The sequence below is a fragment of the Molossus molossus genome, unplaced genomic scaffold (assembly GCF_014108415.1).
Source record: "Molossus molossus isolate mMolMol1 unplaced genomic scaffold, mMolMol1.p scaffold_m16_p_3, whole genome shotgun sequence".
Taxonomy (NCBI): Eukaryota; Metazoa; Chordata; class Mammalia; order Chiroptera; family Molossidae; genus Molossus; species Molossus molossus.
In genome coordinates, this window is record NW_023425366.1 from 120,123,726 (window position 1) to 120,146,613 (window position 22,888).

The 22,888-nt window shown below is 56.8% G+C and overlaps 4 protein-coding genes across 4 annotated transcripts; 1 reads left to right on the top strand and 3 right to left on the bottom strand.

Moving 5' to 3' along the window:
• Positions 1-2,065: 2,065 nt before the first annotated feature.
• Positions 2,066-5,093, bottom strand: SYNGR3 (synaptogyrin 3). The gene is made up of 4 exons (XM_036279919.1): positions 4,890-5,093; positions 2,781-3,018; positions 2,426-2,568; positions 2,066-2,335 (listed from the first exon to the last, which is right to left on the bottom strand). The coding sequence occupies exons 1-4, from the start codon at positions 4,986-4,988 to the stop codon at positions 2,126-2,128; spliced, it is 690 nt and encodes a 229-aa protein (XP_036135812.1). The 5' UTR covers positions 4,989-5,093; the 3' UTR covers positions 2,066-2,125.
• Positions 5,094-9,039: 3,946 nt separating this feature from the next.
• GFER (growth factor, augmenter of liver regeneration) lies at positions 9,040-11,426 on the bottom strand. The gene is given in 3 exon segments (XM_036279394.1): positions 9,040-9,283; positions 10,167-10,363; positions 10,746-11,426. Coding segments are annotated over 3 exon segments (1,041 nt in total). The 3' UTR covers positions 9,040-9,120.
• Positions 11,427-12,081: 655 nt separating this feature from the next.
• NOXO1 (NADPH oxidase organizer 1) lies at positions 12,082-15,701 on the top strand. Its single transcript, XM_036279395.1, is given in 10 exon segments — positions 12,082-12,978; positions 12,980-13,126; positions 13,488-13,649; positions 13,751-13,831; positions 13,980-14,055; positions 14,150-14,330; positions 14,492-14,658; positions 14,749-14,862; positions 15,164-15,281; positions 15,370-15,701. Coding segments are annotated over 10 exon segments (1,356 nt in total). The 5' UTR covers positions 12,082-12,936; the 3' UTR covers positions 15,638-15,701.
• Positions 15,702-15,974: 273 nt separating this feature from the next.
• On the bottom strand, positions 15,975-22,583 carry TBL3 (transducin beta like 3). Its single transcript, XM_036279393.1, has 22 exons — positions 22,423-22,583; positions 20,884-20,935; positions 20,705-20,800; positions 20,570-20,617; positions 20,311-20,452; positions 20,134-20,218; positions 19,878-20,048; positions 19,719-19,794; positions 19,544-19,637; positions 19,276-19,457; positions 19,046-19,187; positions 18,649-18,707; positions 18,460-18,563; positions 17,807-17,954; positions 17,487-17,717; positions 17,325-17,395; positions 17,083-17,239; positions 16,945-17,003; positions 16,605-16,708; positions 16,430-16,501; positions 16,185-16,343; positions 15,975-16,103 (listed from the first exon to the last, which is right to left on the bottom strand). The coding sequence occupies exons 1-22, from the start codon at positions 22,461-22,463 to the stop codon at positions 15,994-15,996; spliced, it is 2,403 nt and encodes an 800-aa protein (XP_036135286.1). The 5' UTR covers positions 22,464-22,583; the 3' UTR covers positions 15,975-15,993.
• Positions 22,584-22,888: the final 305 nt, after the last annotated feature.

The following is a 22,888-nucleotide window of genomic DNA, read 5'->3' on the forward strand; positions in this document are numbered from 1 at the left end:
TGATGGGTGTCCCAGGAGCAGAAAGTGGTGAGAAAATAACATGTGGAGAAATAATGACCACTTTACCCAAGCACTGAAGAAAGAAAAATACAAACCAGCACTATGGATGATTTTTAAAGCCACATCTAGACCTACTTAGAAAAAAATTATTACCAAAATGACATAACCTATTGAGGAATGCAAATTGTTATCACTGCTCTCATCAGCAGTATAAGAACCTAAAGAAGAGTAGAAATATATTTTTTTTAATTAAAAAAAATGTTTTTATTGATTTTTAGAGAGAGAGAAGGAGAGAGAGAAACATTGATGAGAGAACATAAATTGGCCTCCCCTTACACATCCCCCACTGGGGATTGAGCCCAAAACCTGGGCATGTGCCCTGACCAGGAATCAAACCAGTAGCATCTTAGTACATAGGTTGATGCTCAACCACTGAGCAACACTGGCTGGGCTAGAGAAATAGCTTTAAAGTTCTGAGGAAAATGACAACATTTATATGCCCAGTAAAACTATCCTTCAAGAACATGGGAGTAATATAAAGACTCCAATTTTACATCTGTTGACTGATGAAAGAACTACTAAAGATACACTCCCACAAGAAATATCTAGTACTCCTGCTATTATAAAAGTGGTAAAAGAGACAGGATTTCCCCCACCATTTCAGAGAGCCTGCTCTGAGCAATCCAGTTCCAGACCAGTGTGATGTGTAGTGAGGGCTGATGGACCTGGAACCCCCAGAACATGGAGGTCTGCCTGGCCTCCACTTCTCTGCACCTTCCTAGATTCTGGGCCCAGGTGCCCTTCAGAGCCCAGCCTCTGCCACCGGGAGGGGAAAGGGTAGGAATAAGTCTTAGAGTGTCTGGGCCACAGTAAACTCATTTACAGTCTTTATTGTAAAGAAGTTACAGTTAGAACATGGGACACTGAAAATACACAATCACGGATTGTTCTTTCAGAGGAGGGAGGAAGAGATCCATATATACAAAAATTGTAAACATGTTCACTTAAATATCCACACATAATTTGATCTATACTACAATGTACAGGGTTGTCAATCAACCGCAACTCCAGAGGCATCTGTCTGTAAGAATGAAATGTGGCAACCTCATCTGGTATAATGAAAAGCCAGCTTCAAGCAATGCATGAGTAGTCAGCTATGCAGAGGGACCCCAACCTTGAACTGGGCCTTAAAATGGGGTGTCGGGTGGGGAGCTGAGGACAGGTCTGGGAAACCAAGGTAAAGGGGTTTGCATGGAATGGCTGTCTCCAGGGCACGATGAACATTTGGAGCCTCTGTCCTTGCAAGGGGCTTGCCAGGCACGAAGGTGTCGCAAGCCTCCCTTGGGTAAGTTTTTACTGAAGGACTGGGAGAAGGCTGGTGCCCAGGCCTATAGCCATGTTGTGCCTTCCTGGCCAGAACTCCCCACACCCAGGCAGAGTCCTGGGCCAAGGCATGGAGGGGCTGGAGTAGGGGCCACAGAGAGAGGGGCTTCTTTTGAGAAACTACCAGATGAAACTTGAAAACTTGACCACAATCACAACATCGACACGGCCAGGCTACTCTAGCGAGCAGGTAGGAGGAAATGGAGGGAGGCTCTAGACAGAGCATGTGGTCCCACAGGGTGAACCAACATGACAGGAACAAGGACTGTCACTACCCACAGGGACATTGGATGGGGAACAGTGGCCATGCTCCCTGGGTCATGGCATGGGGGTGAGGGCAGTATTTCTGCCCCTAGTCTGAGGCAGGTCCTGCAACCTGGCTATGGAGGGCAGCTGGATCCCTGATGCCAGAGTGGACAGGTAAGCCCTGGGCTGGCTGCCTCATGAAGGGAATGGTCCTCTGCCCAAGCTGACCCACTGAGGCCTGGAGGACACACGTCCAGGGCTGTGCTGTCCCCTCCTCAAGACCTCAGGCCTGGGGCTGGGGATTAAAGGTACTTGAAGGATTTGGGGGTACAGTGCAGGCACCCTGAGGGCCACCCTCTCTTGGCCCCAGATGGCCCACAGTGGCCACTCCTCCATCCCTGGAGTTGGGCCAGGAGGACTTGAGGGAGATCCCAGGGGGCCCTGGGCCCTGCATTGGTGGGGCAGTCTTCCAGCCCTGGTCTGGGCCTGCCAGCCACTAGTAGGCGGGTACCTGGTACCCTTTGGGGCTGGTGTCCAGGGTCTCGGTGAAGGGCGGGCTCTGGTAGGTCTCCGTGCCCTCTACACCGCTGCCCACTGGGTAGCCTGGGTAATCTTGGCCCGCCCCGGTGCCCAGCTGTTCGGTGGCAAAGAGCGACATGTCGGTGCCTAGACGGAACCGCTGCAGGGCCTTCACGGTGAGCGCCACCTGAAGAGGAGCCCGGCGTCAGCTAGAGCGGACGCCGGCCCGGCCCGGCCCGGCCCGGCCCGGCCCTCACCGCCCGCAGGCCGCACTCACCCAGCTGAGGATGGAGAAGAAGCTGAAGGCAATGGCGGCCCGCGCTGCGTCTCCCGCCTGCGTGGTGGCTGGCCCGGGCGGCGTGCGCTGCCACTGGTTGGTAAGGAAGCAGAAGCCCACGAACCACAAGAAGGACCAAAGTCCTGCAGGTGGGTGGGCGGTTGGCTTAGGAGCGCTACACCGTGGGGAGGGTTCCCCTGAACCACTCCGGGAACCAGCCTCGGGACGCAGGAGGCCCCGCCCAAACCTGTTCGCCTCCCCTTCCCCTCAGAATCTCGACGCCCGCCGGGGGCCCCGCCCCCTCAGGAGCCCGCTCGCCCCTCCGGCGCCAGCCTCTCGGCCCGGCCACGCCCACCTGAGAAGCCCAGGTCCAGCAGCACCGCGCGACGGCGGTCGCGGACGCTGCTGATCTGCTGGAAGCGCACGTCGAGCAGCAGGAAGGCGGCGCAGGCAAGGAAGGCCCCGAGGCCCAGCGTGACGCCGAAGCGACAGGCACCTGCGTTCCCGTTGAAGACGCAGCGCAGCTCTGGACCACTGTCGGAGTTCACGTAGCCCTCGTTGACGATGGGCCCGAAGACGGCGATGGAGAATACCTGCGGGCGGCAGGTGGTGCTCAGGACCTGGCGGTGGCGCCCCTCCCTGCCGAAGACGGTCTCCGAGGCCCACCGCGCGGCCACGACCTTGGTTCTGTCCCCGCGTTCCCTTGCTGCACAGGGCCCGTCTCTGTGTGAGGGTCTTCAGGCACATTTCCCTTAATACTTCTCTCAAGTATTTAGTAATTATGGACATGTACCATTTAGTGAGCATCTCCTATGCCCAGGCACTGTGCTTAAAACTGAGACTTTATATGTGTTCGCTCATAGAATCCTTCCAGAAAACCACGAAGGTGCCATTCATTATTCTTACACCCTTTACAGATGAGAAAATTAAGGCTCCAACAGGTGAAGTGATTGTCTGAGGTCTCACTGATGATAAGGGCAGGGGCTGACATTCGAGCTGGGTCTTCGGCACTGCGTGGAGCCCATAGTGTCTCCTCAGGGTCCACTCGAGAGTGTGGGAACAGGAGCCTTCACCTGGACTGGTGGTCCGGCGGTGCTGGGGGAGGTAGGTGTGGAGCCAGGAGAGAGGCCAGGGTGTAGGGTACAACAGGGGGGTACAGACAGCTGCACAGAACTGTGGGCGTGGAACCCGCCCTCAGCATTTAGAAGCTGTGTGGCCCTGCTTCTCAGCATGTCATATGTAGTAACAGGCTCAGCTCATGGGGGGTTGGGGACAGAAAAATAATGCCCATCAAGCGTCCTACACTTGGTGGGCACTCAAAGGATGACAACCCCATGTGACTATACCTGTTTGGGCTCTGAGGCGAGAGGATTGACCTCGGGGGTTCAAACATCAGTACCCTGTTCCCACAAGGGCTAGAAGTCAAGTAAGAGGTGGACCACGGTCATTTTATTTTTAAATCCTAGACCACTATCCTTTTAAGCCAGATACTGCTCTTTCAGCTTTGAGTAGGCCTATGCTTCTAAAAAAAAAAGACCTCCAGTTTCCATTTCATTTCTCTCCTTTTTCACCCCAGCTCCTAGAGATCTAGTTAAGAGGGAAATCAAGGTACAGGATTTGGACTCACTCCCCAGAGTGGTCCAGAAGTGGAACCAGGGCTGGGTCCTGAAGTTAGGGTTCCTACATCCTGGTCTGGTCAGAGTCACTTCACCCAGAGGGTGGAGGCCCCCTGCCCCACACTGGGCACCGCCCTACTCAAGACCAGCCAGTAGGTGCAGCTACCACCATCCATTACTTGCTGGACAAAACCCAGAACTTGGTACTTCACCTCCCATCTCTCCTACCTGGAGGAGTGGGAAGGAGGAGCAGGCCACCCGACCTAGGAATATGCCCCAGTAAGCTAGGCTGCCCCTAAAAGCTGCCCCTTCCACACCACCGCCAGTCAGCCCTCACAAAACAGAGCTGCCCCACCCAGAAGGATCCCTGAGCACCGCCCGCCTCCCCACAACCCGCGAACTGGGGGACTCGGGAAGGGCCAGTTCCCTTCGAAGGAGAATGCTGGAGAAGCAAGGGGAGGCTCTGCCTGATCCTCTCGGCTCCCGTAGCCCCCTCCTCCTGCTGAGGCTGAGTGCCCGAGCCCCTCCGCAAATCTCGTCCCCACCCCTGTGCCTGCTTCCAGGTCACGAGAACAGGGAAAACGGAGCGAGGGCTAAGGAAAGGGGCCCTGAGACTTAAGAGGGAATTGGAGGGGGGACGGCGGGCGGTGACCTCTCAAGGTCCCCAGGCTGTCACCGCCAGCCCCTCCCCCGCCCGCAGGTGGGCGCGCCCAGCCAGGTGACGTCACCCTAACCTGCTGCAGTGGGGAGAGAGGACGGCGAGGAACTGAAGGGGGATGAGGGGCAAGGGGTAAGGACGAGGGATGCTAGGGACGGTGGGATCAGGTACCAGGACAGTGGCTACTCACCCAGGACACGACCCGCAGCAGGGTCTGGGGCCGCCGCGCGAAGCTCACGGGGTCCAGGGCGGCCCCTGCGCGCCCCGCGCCGAACGAAGCTCCTTCCATGGCCGGCCCCAGCGGGCCGCGCAGCCCTGGCGATCTCTGTTGTCTATACGGCCCCGCCCGAGACAGCCTGGGGCTGCTGCGGAAGCTGCTGGAGCTGCCGCTGCCTCTGCTGCCTCCCTCCCGGGAGCGCGCGCTGGCCACGGCAGGGGCGCGCGGGGCGGGGCCGAGCCCGCACTACCCCCTCACTGGTCCACGCACCGGGCTGGAGCCCTCGGGTCCCTCTGACCCGCCTTCCTTTCACCCCCAACCCTCAGCTGCATGACTCGGATCCGGGATGGACTTGCCAGATGACGATCACGGAGCAGGCACGGGGCTGGGGCCCTCACCGCCCCTCACAAGAAGTCAGCAGTGCAGGCAGACACTGGGCTCCGCCTTTGCTATAGCCAGGAGGATGGACAGAGGGGACTTGACCTCACTCCTCTGGGCAGGGCCCTTTCATGAATGTGTAATCGGGGCCCGATGACTCCAGTGTCTTCCCCCCTACCTCCAGGAAACAGAAACACAGCTCCCTGGCCCTGGTCCCCTGTAGATCAGAGATCAGTCACTGGGGCCTTTCCCCTCATGACCCCCACTCCTGCACGCCTTCTTCAGAGGGTTCTACCCTCCCTGACAGGGAGAGAGAATGGCCTCTGCCCCCAGGGGCACTTGCCCAGGTGGGCAAAGCCCAAAAGCCAGTATAGGTGGGAGTTGAGGCATTTCTGTTCCTTTCTGTGGTGGCCAGGTGTTATTCCAAGGGTGCTCTGAGCCTGCCACACTCCTGGGTCTCCTGGGTCTCCTGGACTGATTTGTGACTGACATTTTTAGTTTGGGGCCAAGGAATGGGGAGAAGCATCAGAGATGCGAGTCTGGCTGAATTGGGGCTTACCAGCCCCATATGACTGCTGGGTCTTTTCCACAGATCCTCTAGCTCCCAGTTAGACAGTGTCCCTTCCTTTAGGTTCCTTTCAGCCCAGCCCAGCCCAGCAGGGGCCTGGGTAACTCCTATGTTTCTATCTAGGGCATTAGTAAGACAAGTCTGCATTTTTTGAGTATTTATAGTGTTAAATATTTCACAATGACCTGTAGGGGTAGGAACTATTATCACCCCCATTTCTCAGGTGGTAAATAGGCCAGTTGAGTTACTGGATCACAGAAAGCGAAGACTAGGACTCAAATCCAGATCCCTGCCATGGCATCTGTGTGGACAGAGTGTGGTGCATAGACCAGCTAGTCCCCTGGGGAACCCATGCCAGGGCAGGTGCGGCCAGAGGTGCTACCCATCAGTCTTCTGTCAAGTGCATTCCACTGTGCATCAGTCCTACCACCTCTCATCTGTTAGCAACTGTTCCCAGTCTTGGTCTCTTACGTCATCCATTTGTCCCTTTTCTTAATCATTGGCATCAGCACCCAAACAGCTACACTTTCTTCTGTCTTAACAAACATCACCTTTTTTTTTTTATCCTCACCAGAGGACATTTTTCCATTTTTTGTTCAGATAGAGTGGGAGGGAGAGAGAGAGAGAGAGAAACATCGACATGAAAGGGACACATTGCATGGCTGCCACCCGCATGACCCAACCAGGACTGGGACAAACTGCAACCGAGGTACATGCCCTTAGCGGGAACCAAACCTGGGTTTCTCTGGACCACAGGCCGACACTCTAACCACTGAGCCAAACTGACCAGGGCCAAACATCAACTCTTGATCCCATTTTCACTCCAGCTGTCCCATATCACTGCTTCCTTTAGTTCCAGGGGGCAATTCAGACACTGATGTCCCCATCCTACTGGAAAGGCTTTTAGATGTCACCTCCTCTTCAAGTTCCGATTACTTCATAGGCCCTTCCTTGTCATCCCTTTCAGGTTCCCTCCTCTTGCCCAACCTGTGACCTTCAAGCCTTAAGGGGCTGCAGAACATGATCATGGTTCTTTTTTCTATTGGACTATGTGCTGACAGCTCCAGCCACAACCTTCCCTTGAACTAGAATCCCACTTGTTTTAGTCTGGTCGCTCTTTAAGAGTTTTAGCCCTGCCCTGGCCAGTTTGGCTCAGCGGTTAGAGCGTCGGCCTGCGGTCCAGAGAGACCCGGGTTTGGTTCCCGCTAAGGGCATGTACCTCAGTTGCAGTTTGTCCCCGGTCCTGGTTGGTCGTGTGGGTGGCAGCCACTCGATGTGTCCCTTTTGCATCGATGTTTCTCTCTCTCTCTGTTCCTCTTCTCCCTCCCACTCTACCTGAACAAAAAATGGAAAAATGTCCTCGGGTGAGGATAAAAAAAAAAAGTTTTAGCCCTGGCCAGTGTGGCTTAGTTGGTTAGGCATCGTCCCAGTGCACCAAAAGGTCGCTGGTTCGATCCTGGGCAGGGTACATACTCAGGTGTCAAGGTTCCGTTCTAGTTCCCTGGGTCGGGGTATGTACAAGAGGTAACCAATAGGTATTTTTCTCTCTCTCTTCCTCTCTAAAAAATCAGTAAACACCTATTTTTCAAAAAAGTTTTATTGGTGGGTAAAACTTCAGGGAAGCTAGAGATAGGGAATAAGGCAAGTAAAGCGGGGGGAGAGCAAATATAGGTGGTATGTTCTTGAACGGACCACAGTGGCTCACATGCTATTCAGGAAAGGCCAGAGAGATCTGTGCTGGGGACAGTCCATCTAGGGGAGGAAAGAAGAGCAACCTCTCTGCTGGCTGCTCCCCACCTATTACTTTACCTCACCTGCCCCTTTGAGATAGCACATGGTGGAAGCCAGCATCCTTGTGAGAACAAATCAGGTGAAGGTGCTGAGGGGGCTGTGGCAAAGGCTGGCCCTTTGCCTAGGGAGAGGCTGAAACACAGTGGGGATAGAGGTGACCGGAGCTTTAGGACCACAGGGATGGGCATACTGTTGCTGGGCCATTTCAACTGGGAGCCAAGGCATGGGAGTAGGTGTGTGGCTGAGCGGATCAGAAAGGCTCAAAAGCTGAATCCAGGTCACCCCTAAACCTGCTCTACTCACAGCTTTCTCCATCTCACTGATAGAGTAACTCAATCCTTTCAGGTTTTTGAGCCAGAACCCCAGTCACCTTTGGCTCTTCCTCTTGACTGTACCTTCAGAATATATCCCACATCTTCTCCCATTCTTCCTGGGGCCAGCTTCCCCCTCAGCTGCCACATGGGTGCCTGCCTCATCCCAGCTCAGAGGAATCTTTCAAAAGTTACATCTCACCATTCCTCGGTTCCGAATCATCCAAGACCTTCCTGTCACAGAAGATAGGAGTTGAAACTATGTACTTGCTGGAAGCTTGAAGACTTCATGCTGACTCTCTGTCACCTCTCTGACCTTCCCTGAGCTCCAGGAACTCAAGCCTCCTTGCTATTCCTGGAATATCCTGGCCCACTCTTGGCTTGGGACCTCTCTTTCCTCCTAAGGAGCCAGAACCTGGACAGGAGGAAGCAGCTGACCACAGAGGAGGGCAGGCTGTCCATCACTGCAGGTCCCAACACAAACGCATTGATGCCAGGTTCTCAGTCACTTCCTTAGCATTTTATTTTTGTTTCAAGCTCCAAGGAAGCTGATCCCAGGAAGCCTCTGATGAGCTTGGTACAGCTGTGAAAGGCCAAGTGCTGGACAGAAAATGGGCTGCAGGGTTAGGCAAGAACCACGCCTGCGCTTTCCCTCCCTGTAGGGACTGAGCAGGGTGGAAAGCTTAGTCCCTAGACCTCTTTCTTCAAGTGCAAATAGCACACAGCCCACAGACTTTGAGGCTGCAAGTCACTGTGGATGTCTCTAGCTACACAGGGGGGAGACAATGGCCTGGTCTTGAGAGCTCCATGGGATAGAGGAGCTCAGCCAAGCCAAGCCTATCACATTCCTGTGTGGGGAATTGGGCACCAGGGCGTGGGGTGGGCAGGAGGCTGCATTCTGAAAAAAGGGATAGCCTAGGCTATTTCTACTCCTTCACCTGCAGTCTCACAGGAACTTGGCTGAGGAGGAGGCCATTGGGGTGACTGCAGCAGGTACCTCCACTTCAACTCCAAACCTGAGAAGGAAAGGGCTCCATGGGCAGTGGCTGGGGAACACCCACTGAAACACAACAGGCTCTGGCTCTGCCACACTTTAATGAGTGCCCTGCCCCTCTCTGGCCAGGCAGGCAGCCCATGGGCTCTGGCTGGCTGCCCCCTAGTCGCAGGAGCCATCCTTCCAGCCGTCACGCCAGCGCTCGTCCACTTTAGAGCAGTCGAAGTCCGGCTTGCCTAGCTTGCGGTTCACCTCATTGTGCAGGTGGCACAACCACTGGGTTAAACATGCCCGTGTGCGTGTGTCTGGCTGGTTCCTACATATCCTGTGGGGGGGGGAGCACATGGAAAATGAGGGCAGGCATGGTCCCACTGCCCCTGCCTGCTCAATCCAGGGAGAGATGGGATGCTGCTGTAAGCTACACCCAGGTGTATCCTCATGTTCTTAGAGACAGTAATTCCCAGAACAGGGCTGATCCTGTAGGGTCCAGGCATGGTGGGCTCCTAGGCCCGCTCAAAACCTCACTTGGGGAGCTTGATAAACTCTGACAAGAGCCTAGGGCAAGACATTAACACAGACCAGGCAACTTTACAATCTCATAACAATCACTGAAGCCTCACCCCAGCTTCCCTGGCCCCAAGCAATGTGTGGAAAGGGTGGGGCCTGCACAAAGGCATAACTAAAAATCAGACTTGTTTCTTAGCGATGGGCCCCGGGTGCCTCAGTTCAGCAAGAGACCTCATTCTAACTGCCCACTCTTCAAATAGCAAGGGCTGCCATGACCCCTACATCCAGCCCAGAAATGCCTAACGACAGCTTGTAGGCTATCTAATGAGAAAAAGGTGGCTCTTGTAAGCAAAAGCAGCGAATTCTCAAGATCTTGAAACCAGCAGTCCTGCTCCAGAAGTCAGGCAAAATAGAGTCCTCCTTAACCTGCCAGATCCTCCATCAGCACTAAGCAAGGGATCTCTCCAGGGAAGCCCTCCCCAGGGGCCTGTGGCCACGGAACAGCCTGTAGCAGCCCCAGGCTGCTTGGCCTTTGAGTAGAGAGAGATGGCTCAGATGATCCAATCCCCACTCTGTTGGTGATCCCTGCTCTTGGCAACACCTCTGCCATTTCTCTAGGCTCTCCTTTATGACATCAGTCAGGGGCTCCAGGCCTAGGCTCCAGGGGTGTTGCTGCCTGCAGACGGTACAGAATAACTTACCTCTTTTTTATGTCTTCTGCACACTCCTCACAGGGGTAAAACTTGGAAAATAAATGTATGAGTTGGGCCATGTCTTGCTGCTGTTCTGGGGTGGGCAGGTCAGGGTAGTAGGCAGCCAGGGTGTGGAGGACAGACCAGCTGTGGTGGCCCAGTTCCTCACGATCCGGTGGACAATCTTCCCTAAACTTGCTGTCACGCTGCGGAAGGAGGCCGACCATGAGTCAGTTCGGTGTCCCCCTACCAAAAACCTGAGAAGTTCCCCTTTTCCCCTCCCCAGCCTGAGGCCCACTGACTTCAGACAATAGTCCTGCTGCAGATCTGGCCCACGTGAGGCTAAAAGCCTAAAGGCCCGGCCTACCTTGGGGGAAAGGTTCAGGAACAGCCAACCCTGGGGGGCATAAGTCTGTCAGGCATAGGACCTGTGGGACCGCTCGGCCTGGGCGTCGGGAGGTCTGCCCCGGGCGCCTTAGAATAAGGTGTGTGTGGGGGGGGGGGACAGGGAGGGGGAGTAGTGTTCAGGCCGGTGCTAGGGGTGGGCAAGTCTCGCGAGCCTCGTCGGAGAGGTGGCGCCCTCTGCACCTTCTGCTGCGTCCGCATCCATGACTTGAAGTCCACGCAGGCACGGCAGTGCCGTCTCCGGGAGGTGTCCTCAGCGACCTGAGAGTCGGGGGTCGGCGCCAGGGTTGGAGTCGGGGCCAAGGCGGCGGCGGCATCTCTCCGTCCCGCTCCCCGGCCACGCGCATCCGTCACCAGGTCCTCCATTGCTTCGGAGCGCGCGCCGCCGGGCAAGAAGGAGAAGAGGTTCCCGCCACCGAAGCGCCCCCGTTCGCTGGGCGCCGCCATGTTGCCCGCGCAATGCCTGCCGGGCCAGCCCGGCCTCCAGGACGGCCTTCAAATCGGCCTCCAGGCCAGCGCGCACACCGCCGCCCGGGCGCGGCCACGGGAGCCCAGCGTGCGCACCTTGACCTTCGGTGCGGAGGCCGGGCCTGAGCTGGGGTTGGGGCTGGAGTCGGAGTTCGGCGAGGAGGCGGGGCTGGAAGCTGGGGCCTGCACTCGGGAAGAGGCAGAGCCCGAGGCCCGGGTGCTGGCCAGGACCCTGGGCCTAGTTCCGCGACCCGATCCCGGCTGGGAAGGTCCATGGCAATGCTCTCGCTTCCTCCAGTAGAAGAGCAGCGTGTTGTGGAAGCTGCGCCGCGGCCGCGCGGTGGACTCGGAATGCGGCCGAGTCGAAGACCGTGCTGCAGCCTTCGACGCCCCCATTGCTCTGCTCTGACAGTCCCGCGTGCCTGTGGCCAGGCTCTGTGCCTTCAACTGGGGGCACGGCCCACCAGCCGCCTGCGCGGTGCTATGGCAACATTGGGCGGGGCCGTGGCAAAGAGCGCACCGCGAACCCAGGTGGGACTGTGTCTGCAAAGGACGCGGCGCGCGTCTCTGGACTTAAGCGCGAACCAGGCTGCCCCGGATCTTTCAACCTGCATGGAGTTAAACCCACGTCAGGAGTGAGTGGCCTCGGGAGTAATTCTGCTTCCATAGGTACACTCAGTCATTCCGCAAATATCTGTGTAGTGCCTCATCTATTCCAAGCACTGTTCCAGGCACTGGGCAGGGCGGGTAACAAGATCCAGCCCTGACCTCCCTAAAGGGTCATAGTTCAGTGGTCAAGACAGAAAAAATAAAAAAGGAGTTACACTAATACTCACAAACTATGGTGGGGGCCATAACAGGGCATGGTAAATTCAGGTGGCCTCAAGGTGGCGCTTAGGCAGAGGCCTGAAAGATGAGGAACCTGCTAAGGGCAGTCAAGGATAAGGCTGGGGGTGGGAGGGTTGGCTTCATGCATGGGCTGAAAGGCCAATGGGACAGAACTTGGGGAGGAGAAATCCAGAGGTGGGTGGGTGCCCTCTTAGGACTTTGTCAGTTGCCATGGGAACTGGGAATCTATTCCAAGAACCGGGAAGGTACTGGACAGTTTTGGGCAGGGCTCCCTCTACCTGATTCTGTTTCTGTTTTGCAAAGATTCCTTTGGAGAGTCAACTTCATGGGAGCAAGTGAGGAGCATGGAATTGTGTGTGTGTGTGTGTGGGGGGGGGGTGGACTGTTGTAGTTGTCCAGGTGAGAGATAAGGGTAGGGGCTATGAAGAGGGAGGGTGGAAAAGATCCATGGTTGTGGGGAGTGTGGAGCAGGGGTTATCAGTGGGTTAGTTGAGGGGGCCTTAGCAGCCTCTTAGGTCCCTGCTGTTTAGTAAATTGGCCCTTCCCTAGCTTCTATCCTTTGTCTTCAAGAGGAGCAGGGTCTGTTCCAACCTGGATTCCACCAGCTCAGGTGCTCTCATTATGGCCCCTACTAAAGGCACTCTGCAAATCAGGCCTATGCCAGCAGATGTTCATTATCCAGGCCAAGACCAGGGAAGGTTTGAAAGCTTCAGAGAGAGCCGCTGGAGAGATACACAAAAGCCCTTTGTCTAGGCCATGGTAATTTCCTGGAGGGATGCCCTATACACTGCCCCTCCTTGAAGGGCTTGGGGTGGGATAGGGGTCCCAACACAGAACTGGTGGCCTCAACAGCAGGAGGAAGCACTGTGTGCCAATGTTAGGTGGGGCTCCAGAAATGCCCCAAAATTGTGGGGCATCTGGGTACACCCTCTGGGGATTATAGTCTTCTCACCACCCCAGTGGGGGAATGGTCACTCCTGACCTCAGAGACTGTGTTTGCAATAACTTGTAATAATGAGCTCAGAGGCAGCTCTTAAAACAGTGACGGTGACTAGAGATGGACCACCACAGGGAGGGAAACCTTGGGGGTGAGCCTGTGGAGGTCCGACCCAGCCTAACACATACAGAAAAACTGACATTATCCACTTACCACAAATTTCCTCTTTTGTGACTTGGGGACATTAAGAGACCTTCCCTCCAATGTGAGGATTAAGCCGTTCCTGATGACAACTGTGTTAGCTGTCCAGGCAAGTTCAGAGTGCCGTGGGGCACACCCTATCAGGAGGCTCTCACCAATCCCAGCATTACGCAGGGTGTGGGAGAGCAGGGAGGGTGGGCCAGGCCTGGCGGCACTTTGATGGCGCTTCCTCCTTCATCTCTGGTGGCCAGATAGATTTGTGCAGGAGGGCCCCAGGCAGCAGTCACAGCCCCTCCATCACCTCTGTACTCCCCCTTCTACCCCAAAGCCCCGTGCTCCTGTTCCTCCACCCAGATCTTCAGTTTGGGGCCCAGTGAGGAAGCTCAGGACATAGGGGTAGGGTAGTGCTGCCAGGACCTGGCAGGTCTGAGGTAAGCAGGGGAATTCCAGCCAGTCTTCCGGGTACCCAGGAGTACCTCCAGTCCCTGTGTGGTTAGAGTCAGCAGGATACTCTACCACACGGCGCTAGCTCCAGAAACCTAGGACCTCAACCGGAGGCCACAGCTATGGTGGGCCCTAGGTACCCGGTGTCAGTACGTGCAGCAGCTCTGGTGCAGACAGAGAGGCTCCAAGTAAGATCTGGGTCCTGCTGACCTTGGGAGGAAATGGGGAGCGGGGGAAGGGAGTCCATGGTCCAGTTCCTTCCAGGTGCCCCTAGCCTTTCCTCCAACAGACATTCGCTTTCTCTGTGTACTGGTCTGATGACAGCAACACCTTTGTGCGAAGGAGCTGGGACGAGTTCAGGAGGCTCCACGTGAGTAAGCCTGGGTGACCTGACTTCCTCCAACTGAATGACCCCCCACTCCCACCCCGTAATGCCTACCCTCATGCCCATGCTAGTTTCTGACCCCTACAATCCCAGCAAGGGACTCCCAGACCGATACGCCAGTTTTTGTCCTTAGAAGATCCTCAAGGAGACCTTCCGGGTAGAGGAGGACCTGCTGCAGAGATCTGATCGAGTTTTCCCCAAGTTTCCAGGTCAGGCCACAGGGAGCCTGGGAGGGGCAGGAGGGGCCTGATGGTGGGAGCCCTGGGGAAGGGGATTCAAGGTCTGTCCCTGTTGTGCCCACAGATGCATCCACATCACTGTTGGCACGAGGGGGGCGCAAGGGCCGTGGCCTGGTGCGCCTGCGGTTGCTGGAGACCTATTCTCAGAAGCTGCTAGAAGCAGAGCGGGTGTCCAGTGGGCCAGTGCTTACTGGCTTCTTTGAACCACAGCCCCAGGACCTGGAGCCCTCACTGCCACCTGGCAGGTACCTGCCTGCCCCACCCCTAACACCCTGCAGGAAGCAATTGGAGGGTGGGAGCTTAATGGTGGAGAAAGGGCCTAGGAGGTACAAAGCTGGGTGGCCTTATGAGGTTATGGCAGCCCATGCTCCCCACACCTCTCTTCTGTGACCACCACCCTTTCCAGCCTGGTGATCTTGCCAGTCCTGGAAGAGCCTCTACCTCACCCTGTGGGCAGCCTCGTGACTCTGAGCCTGCACTGCCTCCAGCCCTTCAGCACCCAGGACTCACGGGGCCAACCCTTCCATGCACAGGCCCAGGAGGTCCTAAATGTGCTGCTGCGACACCCCTCAGGTGGGGCTGGGCAGGAGCCTGGGGACTTGACCTGCTGCCACCAGGATCCCAGCATGGCTGGGGATCTGAACCCCTACCTTTCCTGCACAGGTTGGTGGCTGGTGGCTAATGAAGACCAGCAGATGGCATGGTTTCCTGCTCCCTACTTGGAGGAAGTGGCCCTGGGCCAGGGACAAGACAGGGGACAGCCCCTAGAGAGTAATGGTATGAGACTAACCCTCTTCCCCATGTCTGCCACCACCACTGGGCAGTGTGCAGCAAGGCTGGGTGACAGGGAGCAGCTGACCCAGGGGAGAGATGCTGTGGAAGGGCTGGCTCGGTGGTGGCAGCAGTCCCCTAGCCTGTGCTTGCCCCACAGCAGGCTGGATCCCCAGTGGGTTTTAGAGTGTTTCCTGGCATTAGCAGAGATTCCGAGAGAGAGAGCCTGGAGGTGGGGATTCAGTGAGAGATCCGTGAGGGGACAGAGATGGGAGTCCTGTGGTAACCACCAAGTGCCCACTCCCAGGCTCCCAGTTCTGTGCTTCCCGAGCCTACGAAGGCAGCCAGGCCGATGAGCTGTCAGTGCCGGCGGGGGCAAGAGTGCAAGTGCTGGAAATGTCAGACCGAGGCTGGTGGCTGTGCAGGTGTGGGGCTTTGCTGGGGGAAGGGGATGGACAGTCTAAGGGGGGGTGGGTAGGGCCAAGTGCTAACCAAACCCTGCCCTCCTTGTAGGTTCGGTGGCCGCACAGGTCTTCTCCCTTCTGTGCTACTGAAGCCAGACAGGATAGGCGTGCTTCTGAATGGACCAAGGCTCCATTCTGGGGCAGAGGGTGGGGAGAACAGAGTGGGGGAGACCCAAAGCTCCCCTAAGTCCCCCCAGGCCATGACCCTTCCCCCTACTGTGCCCACCCGCCCCTTGCTGAATGCCATTCAGAGCCGCTGCTGCACCATCACCCGTAGGGCACTGGGGAGGGTCCCATGGCGTCAAGGTTATCCTTGAAGGAGTGTGAACTACACGGAGAGCTGCGTTGTGCATCCCACTGCTGGAGCGGCAGGCCAGAGGCTCCAGACCCCAGGGATGACTGATGGCAGCCATACGGCCCTCAGGGCAGGGGGGGCACATTTGAGGGGGGACTCCCTGGCTGGTGGGGCCAGAAGGCTACACTCTATTTCCTCTGAGTAAAGCTCTGATGAACCCACACTCAGTGTTCATGCTGAGAGCAGGGCCTGTTGGATTATAGCCAGTCCAAGGCACAGGGATGGTGTTTGGCCAAAGTTGTGGGCTGGGACCTGGGATGAGACAAAGCCCAAACAGACACACGGAGCTGGGATAGAAAAGTACACCTTCTGCGTGTTTCAGAGGGCAGAGGGGGCTGCGGGGAGGGTGGGCAGCTTCATGTTGTGCCACAGGAAGTCTAGGAAGGTGGCTGCCTGCAGGGTCCGGCTGAGCCGCTGAAAGTGCCGCTCTGAGGATGACAGAGGCTGTCAGGCAGTCCATAGAGTCTGGCCATTCTACTCCCCCCCCACCTGGGGCCATGTCCATGTACCTGTGTAGGGCAGCAGGGCCTCAAGTGAGGACTGCACACCTTCATAGGCCAGCAGCTCTTCTGGGGCCTCGTGCCGCAGAAGCACACCCAGCACGGCCTGGGCTTCATGGCAGTGCCGAGAGTTGGTGTTCCACGTGACACAGAAGCGCAGCAAGGCCTCTGGGGTTATAGGGATGGTCAGACCTGTCTGCTGGCCACCTCACCCACATAAGCCACTGTCCAGCCTCTACCCAGCTGCCCCAAACCTTTTTGGTCTCGCCGAAGTCGGAGTACTGTGGCTTCCAGCTTCTCCAAGGCCTCGGGGTCCTTCCGGATGGCTGAGGGAGGAGGGAAGATAAGCCCCAGGGAAGGTGCAGGATGGACCTGAGAGGACTCCCCTCCCTCCACTGCTGCCTGTTAGGCCCCTGAGGCAGCACTGACCCTGGATAACAGTCAGCACAGTATGGGGCCGGTCCAGGGAGATGGCCAGGCCCAGTGCCCGCAGGTACCGCTTTTCCTGGAGCAGGTTGTCCAGTTCTTGCTGCCTGGATGGGGAAGGAAAGAGGACAGGGCCATGGGGCGAGGGCTGAAGGCAGAGCTGTCAGGGGGCTAGCTCAGGAGTCAGCGGACCGGGTCTGAACATTCACTGATGGTAAGCTATGTCGCCTCTCCCAGCCTCAGTTTCCCCATGCTGTAAATCAGGGGCGAGGTGAATGCATGGAAGGTGCCAGACACATGGGTGGCACGCACAAGAAAGCAGGGGGGGACCCTCCAGACTTACTTGACCACCTGCTCCTCTCGCTTGGCCTGTTCCTCTGCCTGCTCCATCTCGGTAACATCCTGGGATCAGGATCAGGGTCAGAATGGAACCCCATGCTGCCCTGCCCACTCTTTGCCCACCACACCAATGTCCACACACCTTCCAGAGGATGACACAGGAGTCGCTGGCACCAGTAAGAGCTCGGTCATCCAGCCGGCTGCAGTGAAGTCCCCAGACTTTGTCATGGTGGGCATCCAGTGTCCTAATGCACTCATTGTTCTTGATGGTCCAGAGTTTTACAAGCCCGTCAGAGCCACTGGGTTTGGGATTGCGAGGGGGCTCAGCACTGGGGCCTGGCCCCCAGCCTACACCAACCCCTGCCCTGTCCCCAGCCCACTCACCTGGACAGCAGCTGTGTACCACGGCTTACAAAGGCCACCTTCAACACAGAAGCATCATGCCCTTCGAACGTCTGCAGGGTTGGGACAGGGAGGGAATGGGATGGGTATCAGGTGGGGGACAGGCCTGGGGTGGGGGCCAGGCCTGTGGTAGGGGCAGCTTACCTTAAGGCAGCTGAAGTCCTGCAATGCCCAGAGCTTGACAGTGCCATCAGCCGAGGCAGTGGCCAGCACCTGATCCATAGGTGAGAACTGGACACACCAGAGGCCACGCCGGTGGCCTGAGAAGACGCCCAGCAGTTGGCACTGCGGCAGTGACCAGAGCTTGGCTGTGCGGTCCTGCGAGCCTGTGGCCAACAACTTATCATTGGGAGCAACAGCTACACTGTTGATGTCCTGGTGATGGCAACAGGCAGCAGCTTAGATATCCCCATCACAGTGAAGACCCTGCCACACTGCCACCCCAGTGTACTGTGTATGGTCACCTTGTCGTGGCAACGTTGTGTCGCCTGGGCCTGTAGGAGGACAGGGCCACCGTCTGAGGCTGTGCTCTTGGACAGCAGGGCTTTGGGGACAGGCCACAGCTTCACAGTGCAGTCCTGGCTGCCTGTCACCAAGAAGGTCTCCTTCAGCCTAAAGCCCAATTTGGGGGAGGGGGAGAACACATGTTAAGCCCTTGCCAGCCCTGTCAGCCAATGCACCACAGCTCAGACCTGCAGGTCCAGACCACATGGCCTGTCACACAAATACACCTCTAGGACCACTTGCCTGCACTTAAGCCCACACTGCCTGCCCTTGGTGCTGCCACACCGGGTAACTTTGTCCCAATAACAGGACTCCCAGCCCTAAATGCAGGGAGCATCTTCTCCACCTGGACCTTGTTCATTGTTATTCCCTCTGCCCCAACCTCCCTTCCCCTTTTATCCACCCAGCCCCAAGGCCACTTCCGAGGACCCCCCGCAACAATGGCACCTGGGGAGTTCTGGGCTTTCTTTATTCTAGATCCTTAGGCTGAAGCTTCAAAGAACAAGGCCAAAGGCACCTCCTATTCCTCCCCGTCTCCCTGAGCTGGAACTCCATCAGCAGGGCCTAGGCCTCCATGTCCATGATGCTCTCGACCCCAGCCTGGATCTAATACCTAGAGCAGCAGATGGTGCCCACACTGTGTGTATGCCCAGAGCCCTGAGCCACACAGGTCACCTCGCCGGTCTTGTTCATCCTCCAGATGCGAATGCTCTGGTCCTGGGGACAGGAAGGGTGAGGACAGAGGCTGGGCCAGGTTTTTCCACTGGGGACCTTCACCTCCACACCTCTTGGGGTACCTCACCTTGGCACAGCTGGCAAAGAGCCACCCCTTCCGAAACACATCCAGGGCCAGGACAATGTCTGAAAGAAAAGTGGAAGAATGGTCAGAAAAGTGGAAGGGAGAATGTTTCCCCCCTCTTCCCAACTGGGCTTCAGGCTGAAGGAGACCTTCTTGGTGACAGGCAGCCAGGACTGCACTGTGAAGCTGTGGCCGGTCCCCAAAGCAGGGATGGGAAACATCTGGCCTGCGGGCCATTTAAGGCCCATGAAATCAATACCAGCTAACATCACATGCCTGACCAAATATAGCAGGCTAGTTTTTAAGTTGATAACTTTGTATGGCCCAAGAATGATGTATAAATATCCAAATGGCCCTTGGCAGAAAAAAGGTATCAGGGGCATTGGCCTGGCACCCTTACCTGTGTGACCATGGAGAATCTGGCAGGCCGATGTCTGTAGCTCAAATACTTTCAGGCAGGGGCTATTGGAGGCCACAACAATGTGGGAGTCCTCAGGCCCAAGGAACCGGACATCCAACACTTCCTCACTGTACCCAGCAAACTGCAGGGTGGAGAGACACAAGCCAGGGCCCATGTGAGAAGAGGGCCAGCACACCCAGGCCACAGGTTGACCAGGGGGCAGTGCTCACCTGTTTCTGCAGCTTCAGGGAGTGTGCTTTGTAGAGCAGAAGGTTGTGGTCAGCAGTGACAGTGAGGAGCAGGCCAGCGGCTCGGACCAGGGTGCAATGGGTCAGCTCCCGCCCAGGGCCTGGCAACTGCTGTTGTGTGTGTACACATTGCCCAGAGGCTGCCTCCCACACGCGCAGTGTGCCTGTGCAGGGACAGAGGCTGCTGGGACTCACAGGTCCATGGGCCACCCCCAGTCTCTGCTGCCTGCCCTGGCCTGGCCCCACACACCTTGGCTGCCAGCTGTCAGGAAGTATAGGCCTGTAGACTTCACACCCAGCTTGGGTGCCAGCTCCTCTGGCAACAGCACTGCGGCCTCCACACTCTGAGGAAGAGCAGGTCAGAGGTGGCAGCTCTACCCCCAGCCCCATCCCACTCACTGGCCCTGACCCCCCAGGTGCCCCACCTCAAACACAGGGATGGTCCTCAGCGTCTGGTGGCTCCGCAGGTCCCAGACAATGCAGATCTTGTCCCGGCCTGAGCTGGGAGGAACAACCACCTCAGTTCCGGAGTCTCAGCCATGGTCCTCCCCTGCCTGCTAAGGCCTGAGTAGCTGGCTGCTTACCTGAGCATGGTGTGGCCATCAGTACTGAAGGTCAACGAGGTGACAGCACTGTAGTGGGCAGTCAGTACAGCCAGGCATGACTGGTCTTGTAATGACCATATGCGGATGGCGGCATCTGTGGCTGAGGAGAAGAGCAGCAGGCGTGCGGGATCCGGGTGGAAGGCCACCAAACTGCAGGCGGGTAGATGGGGCAGTGAGTTATGCCATCTCAGTGTGATGTCCCACTCACCACCCAGTCTCTGCCGTCCCTACTCACTGCACAACACCTGGTGAGCCCCGAAAGTGATGTGTCCCGTAGTGCCGCACGATGTCCCAGATACGTACAGCCCCATCACAGCCGCCTGTGGAAATGTGTTTGTGAGAGAGCTGGTGTGCCCAAAGTCCCCTGCCCATGTGCCCACCTGCCAGCCCACCCACCCAGCTGGGGCCCTACCTGTGGCTAGCAGCGTGGAAGTGGGGTCAAAGGCCATGGAGGCCACAGGGGCTGTGTGTATAGCCTTCCACAGGCGGATGACACTGCCCTCTCGCCAAGCCCAATGAGCCAGCAGCAGTGCCCGGCTGGCTGTCACTAGCACCTGGGAGAGAATGTAGTTTAGCTGGAAGGGTGGGTAGAGGCATGGCTATCCTTAGTCATAGAAACAAAGTTTGGTTGGGAAGTATTGGAGCCCACCTCCTGTCCCTGCCCCATATACCTCATCATCAGGACTGAGGTCAAAGGCAGTAATATCTTCCTGGTCTTCCTAGGGGCAAAAGTGAGCACAACGAGTGCCATGAGAATAGGCTTCTTTTCCACACTAGTCCTTAACCCTGGCTCTCCCTGCCCTTACCTGCTCCAGGCTCTGCAGCATGGCCCCTGAGGCCACATCTAGGATGTTGACTTTGGTACCACAGACACAGAAGAGGTGCTGCCCAGTCTGGTCCAGCTGGTGAGAAAGGGGGTCTCAGCCAAGGTAACACTCTGAAGCCCCTGCCTGCCCCACCACTCTGCCCTTCCCTGAACTGGTACCTGCACCTTCCCGCCCTTGTAGAAAGGCTCGATCTTGCGCTCGACAGCATAGCTGGAGGGAGGACAGAGGAAGAGAGTGAATCACCACCCCTTGGTCCCCAGTGCCAAGCCCTGGGCTGGGTACTCTCCCAATAGGCCCCTGTAATTGAGTTCTTAGACAACAGTAGGAATGGGGTGGTGATGGTGATGCCTCTTTTCACTGTTGTGAGGTGGGTGTTGGTACCCCCTTGTTACAGAATATTTGAGACACAGAGCTGGGTTGGTGATCCATAGAGGGTCCCATAACAACACATGCTGTCCAACAGCCCAGTGTTCCCAGAGATTCCCCAGTGCAGATCAGGCCAGACCTTGGGGGCCCCCTGCTGGCCATAGGAGGCCAGGCCTGGTTAAGAGCCTATGGCAACATCCTCAACATCATCCCTGAGGTCCAGCCTGAACCCTTCCCCAACACTTCCTCCTTCCTCCATCCCTAGTCTGGCCTGCATCTCAGTCCCCAAGCAGCCCTATTCCTTCCTTCTCAGCTGCCTCCATGCTGCTCCAGGTCACTGCACCATGCTCTCTGGAGAGCTGCTCCAGTCTCTTCACCACACCCCCACCCACCCTCTCAAACCCTGCTGCCAAAAAAAGCCTGTTAGAACATTACTCTATTTACTCTATTTAGGTCACTACTCTGCCTTAAAACCATCTCCTCTTTTTACATGTTTTCAAGGTCCTGCCCAAAGGGGCCACTGCTAACCTTTCCTGTTTCAAACAAGCTGTTCCCTGTCCGTGGCCTGGATCTTTCTTGCCAATTTTCAATGGCGCCTGACTAATCCCACTAGGGGAAGCCTTACTGCCAAGATGAAACAAAGCCTCCAACTCCCGAGACCAGCAGACCATCCACTCGCATTTATTCTGCTAGTGCTTGTCACAGCCACTGATGAAAATGATTTGCTTAACACATCCCATCATACTGCACTCCACAGGCAGGGCTGAGTCTATCCCTTTTGGGACACTAAACACTTATATCTTCAGCAGAGGCTTGGGGATCGAATAAGAACAGGATTCAGGGCTTCCTCGGCCACCGCTGACGGGGCTGTCTCCTGACCTCTCTTCCTGCTCCCTGGAGAAGAGGGACAGCAGGTGAAAGCGCCCAGCCGCCTGACCCAAAGGTGGTTCTTCTCTGCTACTCTGGGTAGGTGGGTGGGGGGTTGTGTCAGAGGTCCCGCGCCCGTCCGGGACCAGCCTCCATTTGTGTTCAGCCCGCCCCCTTCTCCTTCTCCGGGATTTCTCGTCCCCACCCCAAACTGGCTCCTAGTTTAAGTGGCGACGCCCGATCGGGGTCCAGTACCCACTCCCCGAGAGCAGTCATTGCTGGCTCTCCCACCTTACAATATTGCAGCCGCCACAACCCCACGGACCCGTCCGTACCCATCCCTCACCGCCTCCCCAAACCGCATGAACACTCGGTCCGCGGCGGGCGCCTTCGTTACTCTGGGTGCGGGTGCGAGCTCGGTTCCCTCCCCGGGCGGAGCCCACAACCTCAGCGCCCCAGCTCACTTGGCCTTGAAGCGGCTCAGTCCGGCCGCAGCCTCCTCCATGCCAATGCCAATGCCGCCGCAGTCGCCACCGCGTGAGGAACGCCCGTGCGCCGATCTGAATTGCTGGCGCGCTTCAGTGACGTCACCACCCGCTACTGCGACGTTATCAGCACCGCGGAACACGCGACATCTTTGTTGTGGGCAGTGGCAGCTTGCATCAGGAAGCGGAAGCTGGCAGAGGTTGTTTCTTGCGTGGAAGTTTGGTTGTACTCTGGCTAGAACCGGTGGGATAGACTGGCAGGGCACTGCGTAAACTAGCTATCCCTCTTTTAATTTAATTTTTTTATTATTATTTTTTTATCCTCACCCAAGGACATTTTTCCATTTTTTTGTTCAGACAGAGTGGGAGGGAGGGAGAGGAAGAGAGAGAGAAACATCGATGTGAAAGGGACACATCGAGTGGCTGCCACCCACACGACCAACCA

What these genes read in the sequence shown, in the direction of transcription:
- SYNGR3 (XM_036279919.1), bottom strand. Translation starts at nt 4,988, where the DNA reads ATGGAAGGAGCTTCGTTCGGCGCGGGGCGCGCAGGGGCCGCCCTGGAC. An exon ending in TGCTGCGGGTCGTGTCCTGG is followed by an intron (nt 3,019 to 4,889) that starts GTGAGTAGCCAC and finishes TGCCGCCCGCAG; the next exon opens with GTATTCTCCATCGCCGTCTT. An exon ending in TCTTCTCCATCCTCAGCTGG is followed by an intron (nt 2,336 to 2,425) that starts GTGAGTGCGGCC and finishes GCTCCTCTTCAG; the next exon opens with GTGGCGCTCACCGTGAAGGC.
- TBL3 (XM_036279393.1), bottom strand. Translation starts at nt 22,463, where the DNA reads ATGGAGGAGGCTGCGGCCGGACTGAGCCGCTTCAAGGCCAA. An exon ending in GATGGCCACACCATGCTCAG is followed by an intron (nt 19,795 to 19,877) that starts GTAAGCAGCCAG and finishes TGTTCCTCCCAG; the next exon opens with CTCAGGCCGGGACAAGATCT. An exon ending in GGCCCTGCTGCCCTACACAG is followed by an intron (nt 16,104 to 16,184) that starts GTACATGGACAT and finishes TGTCATCCTCAG; the next exon opens with AGCGGCACTTTCAGCGGCTC.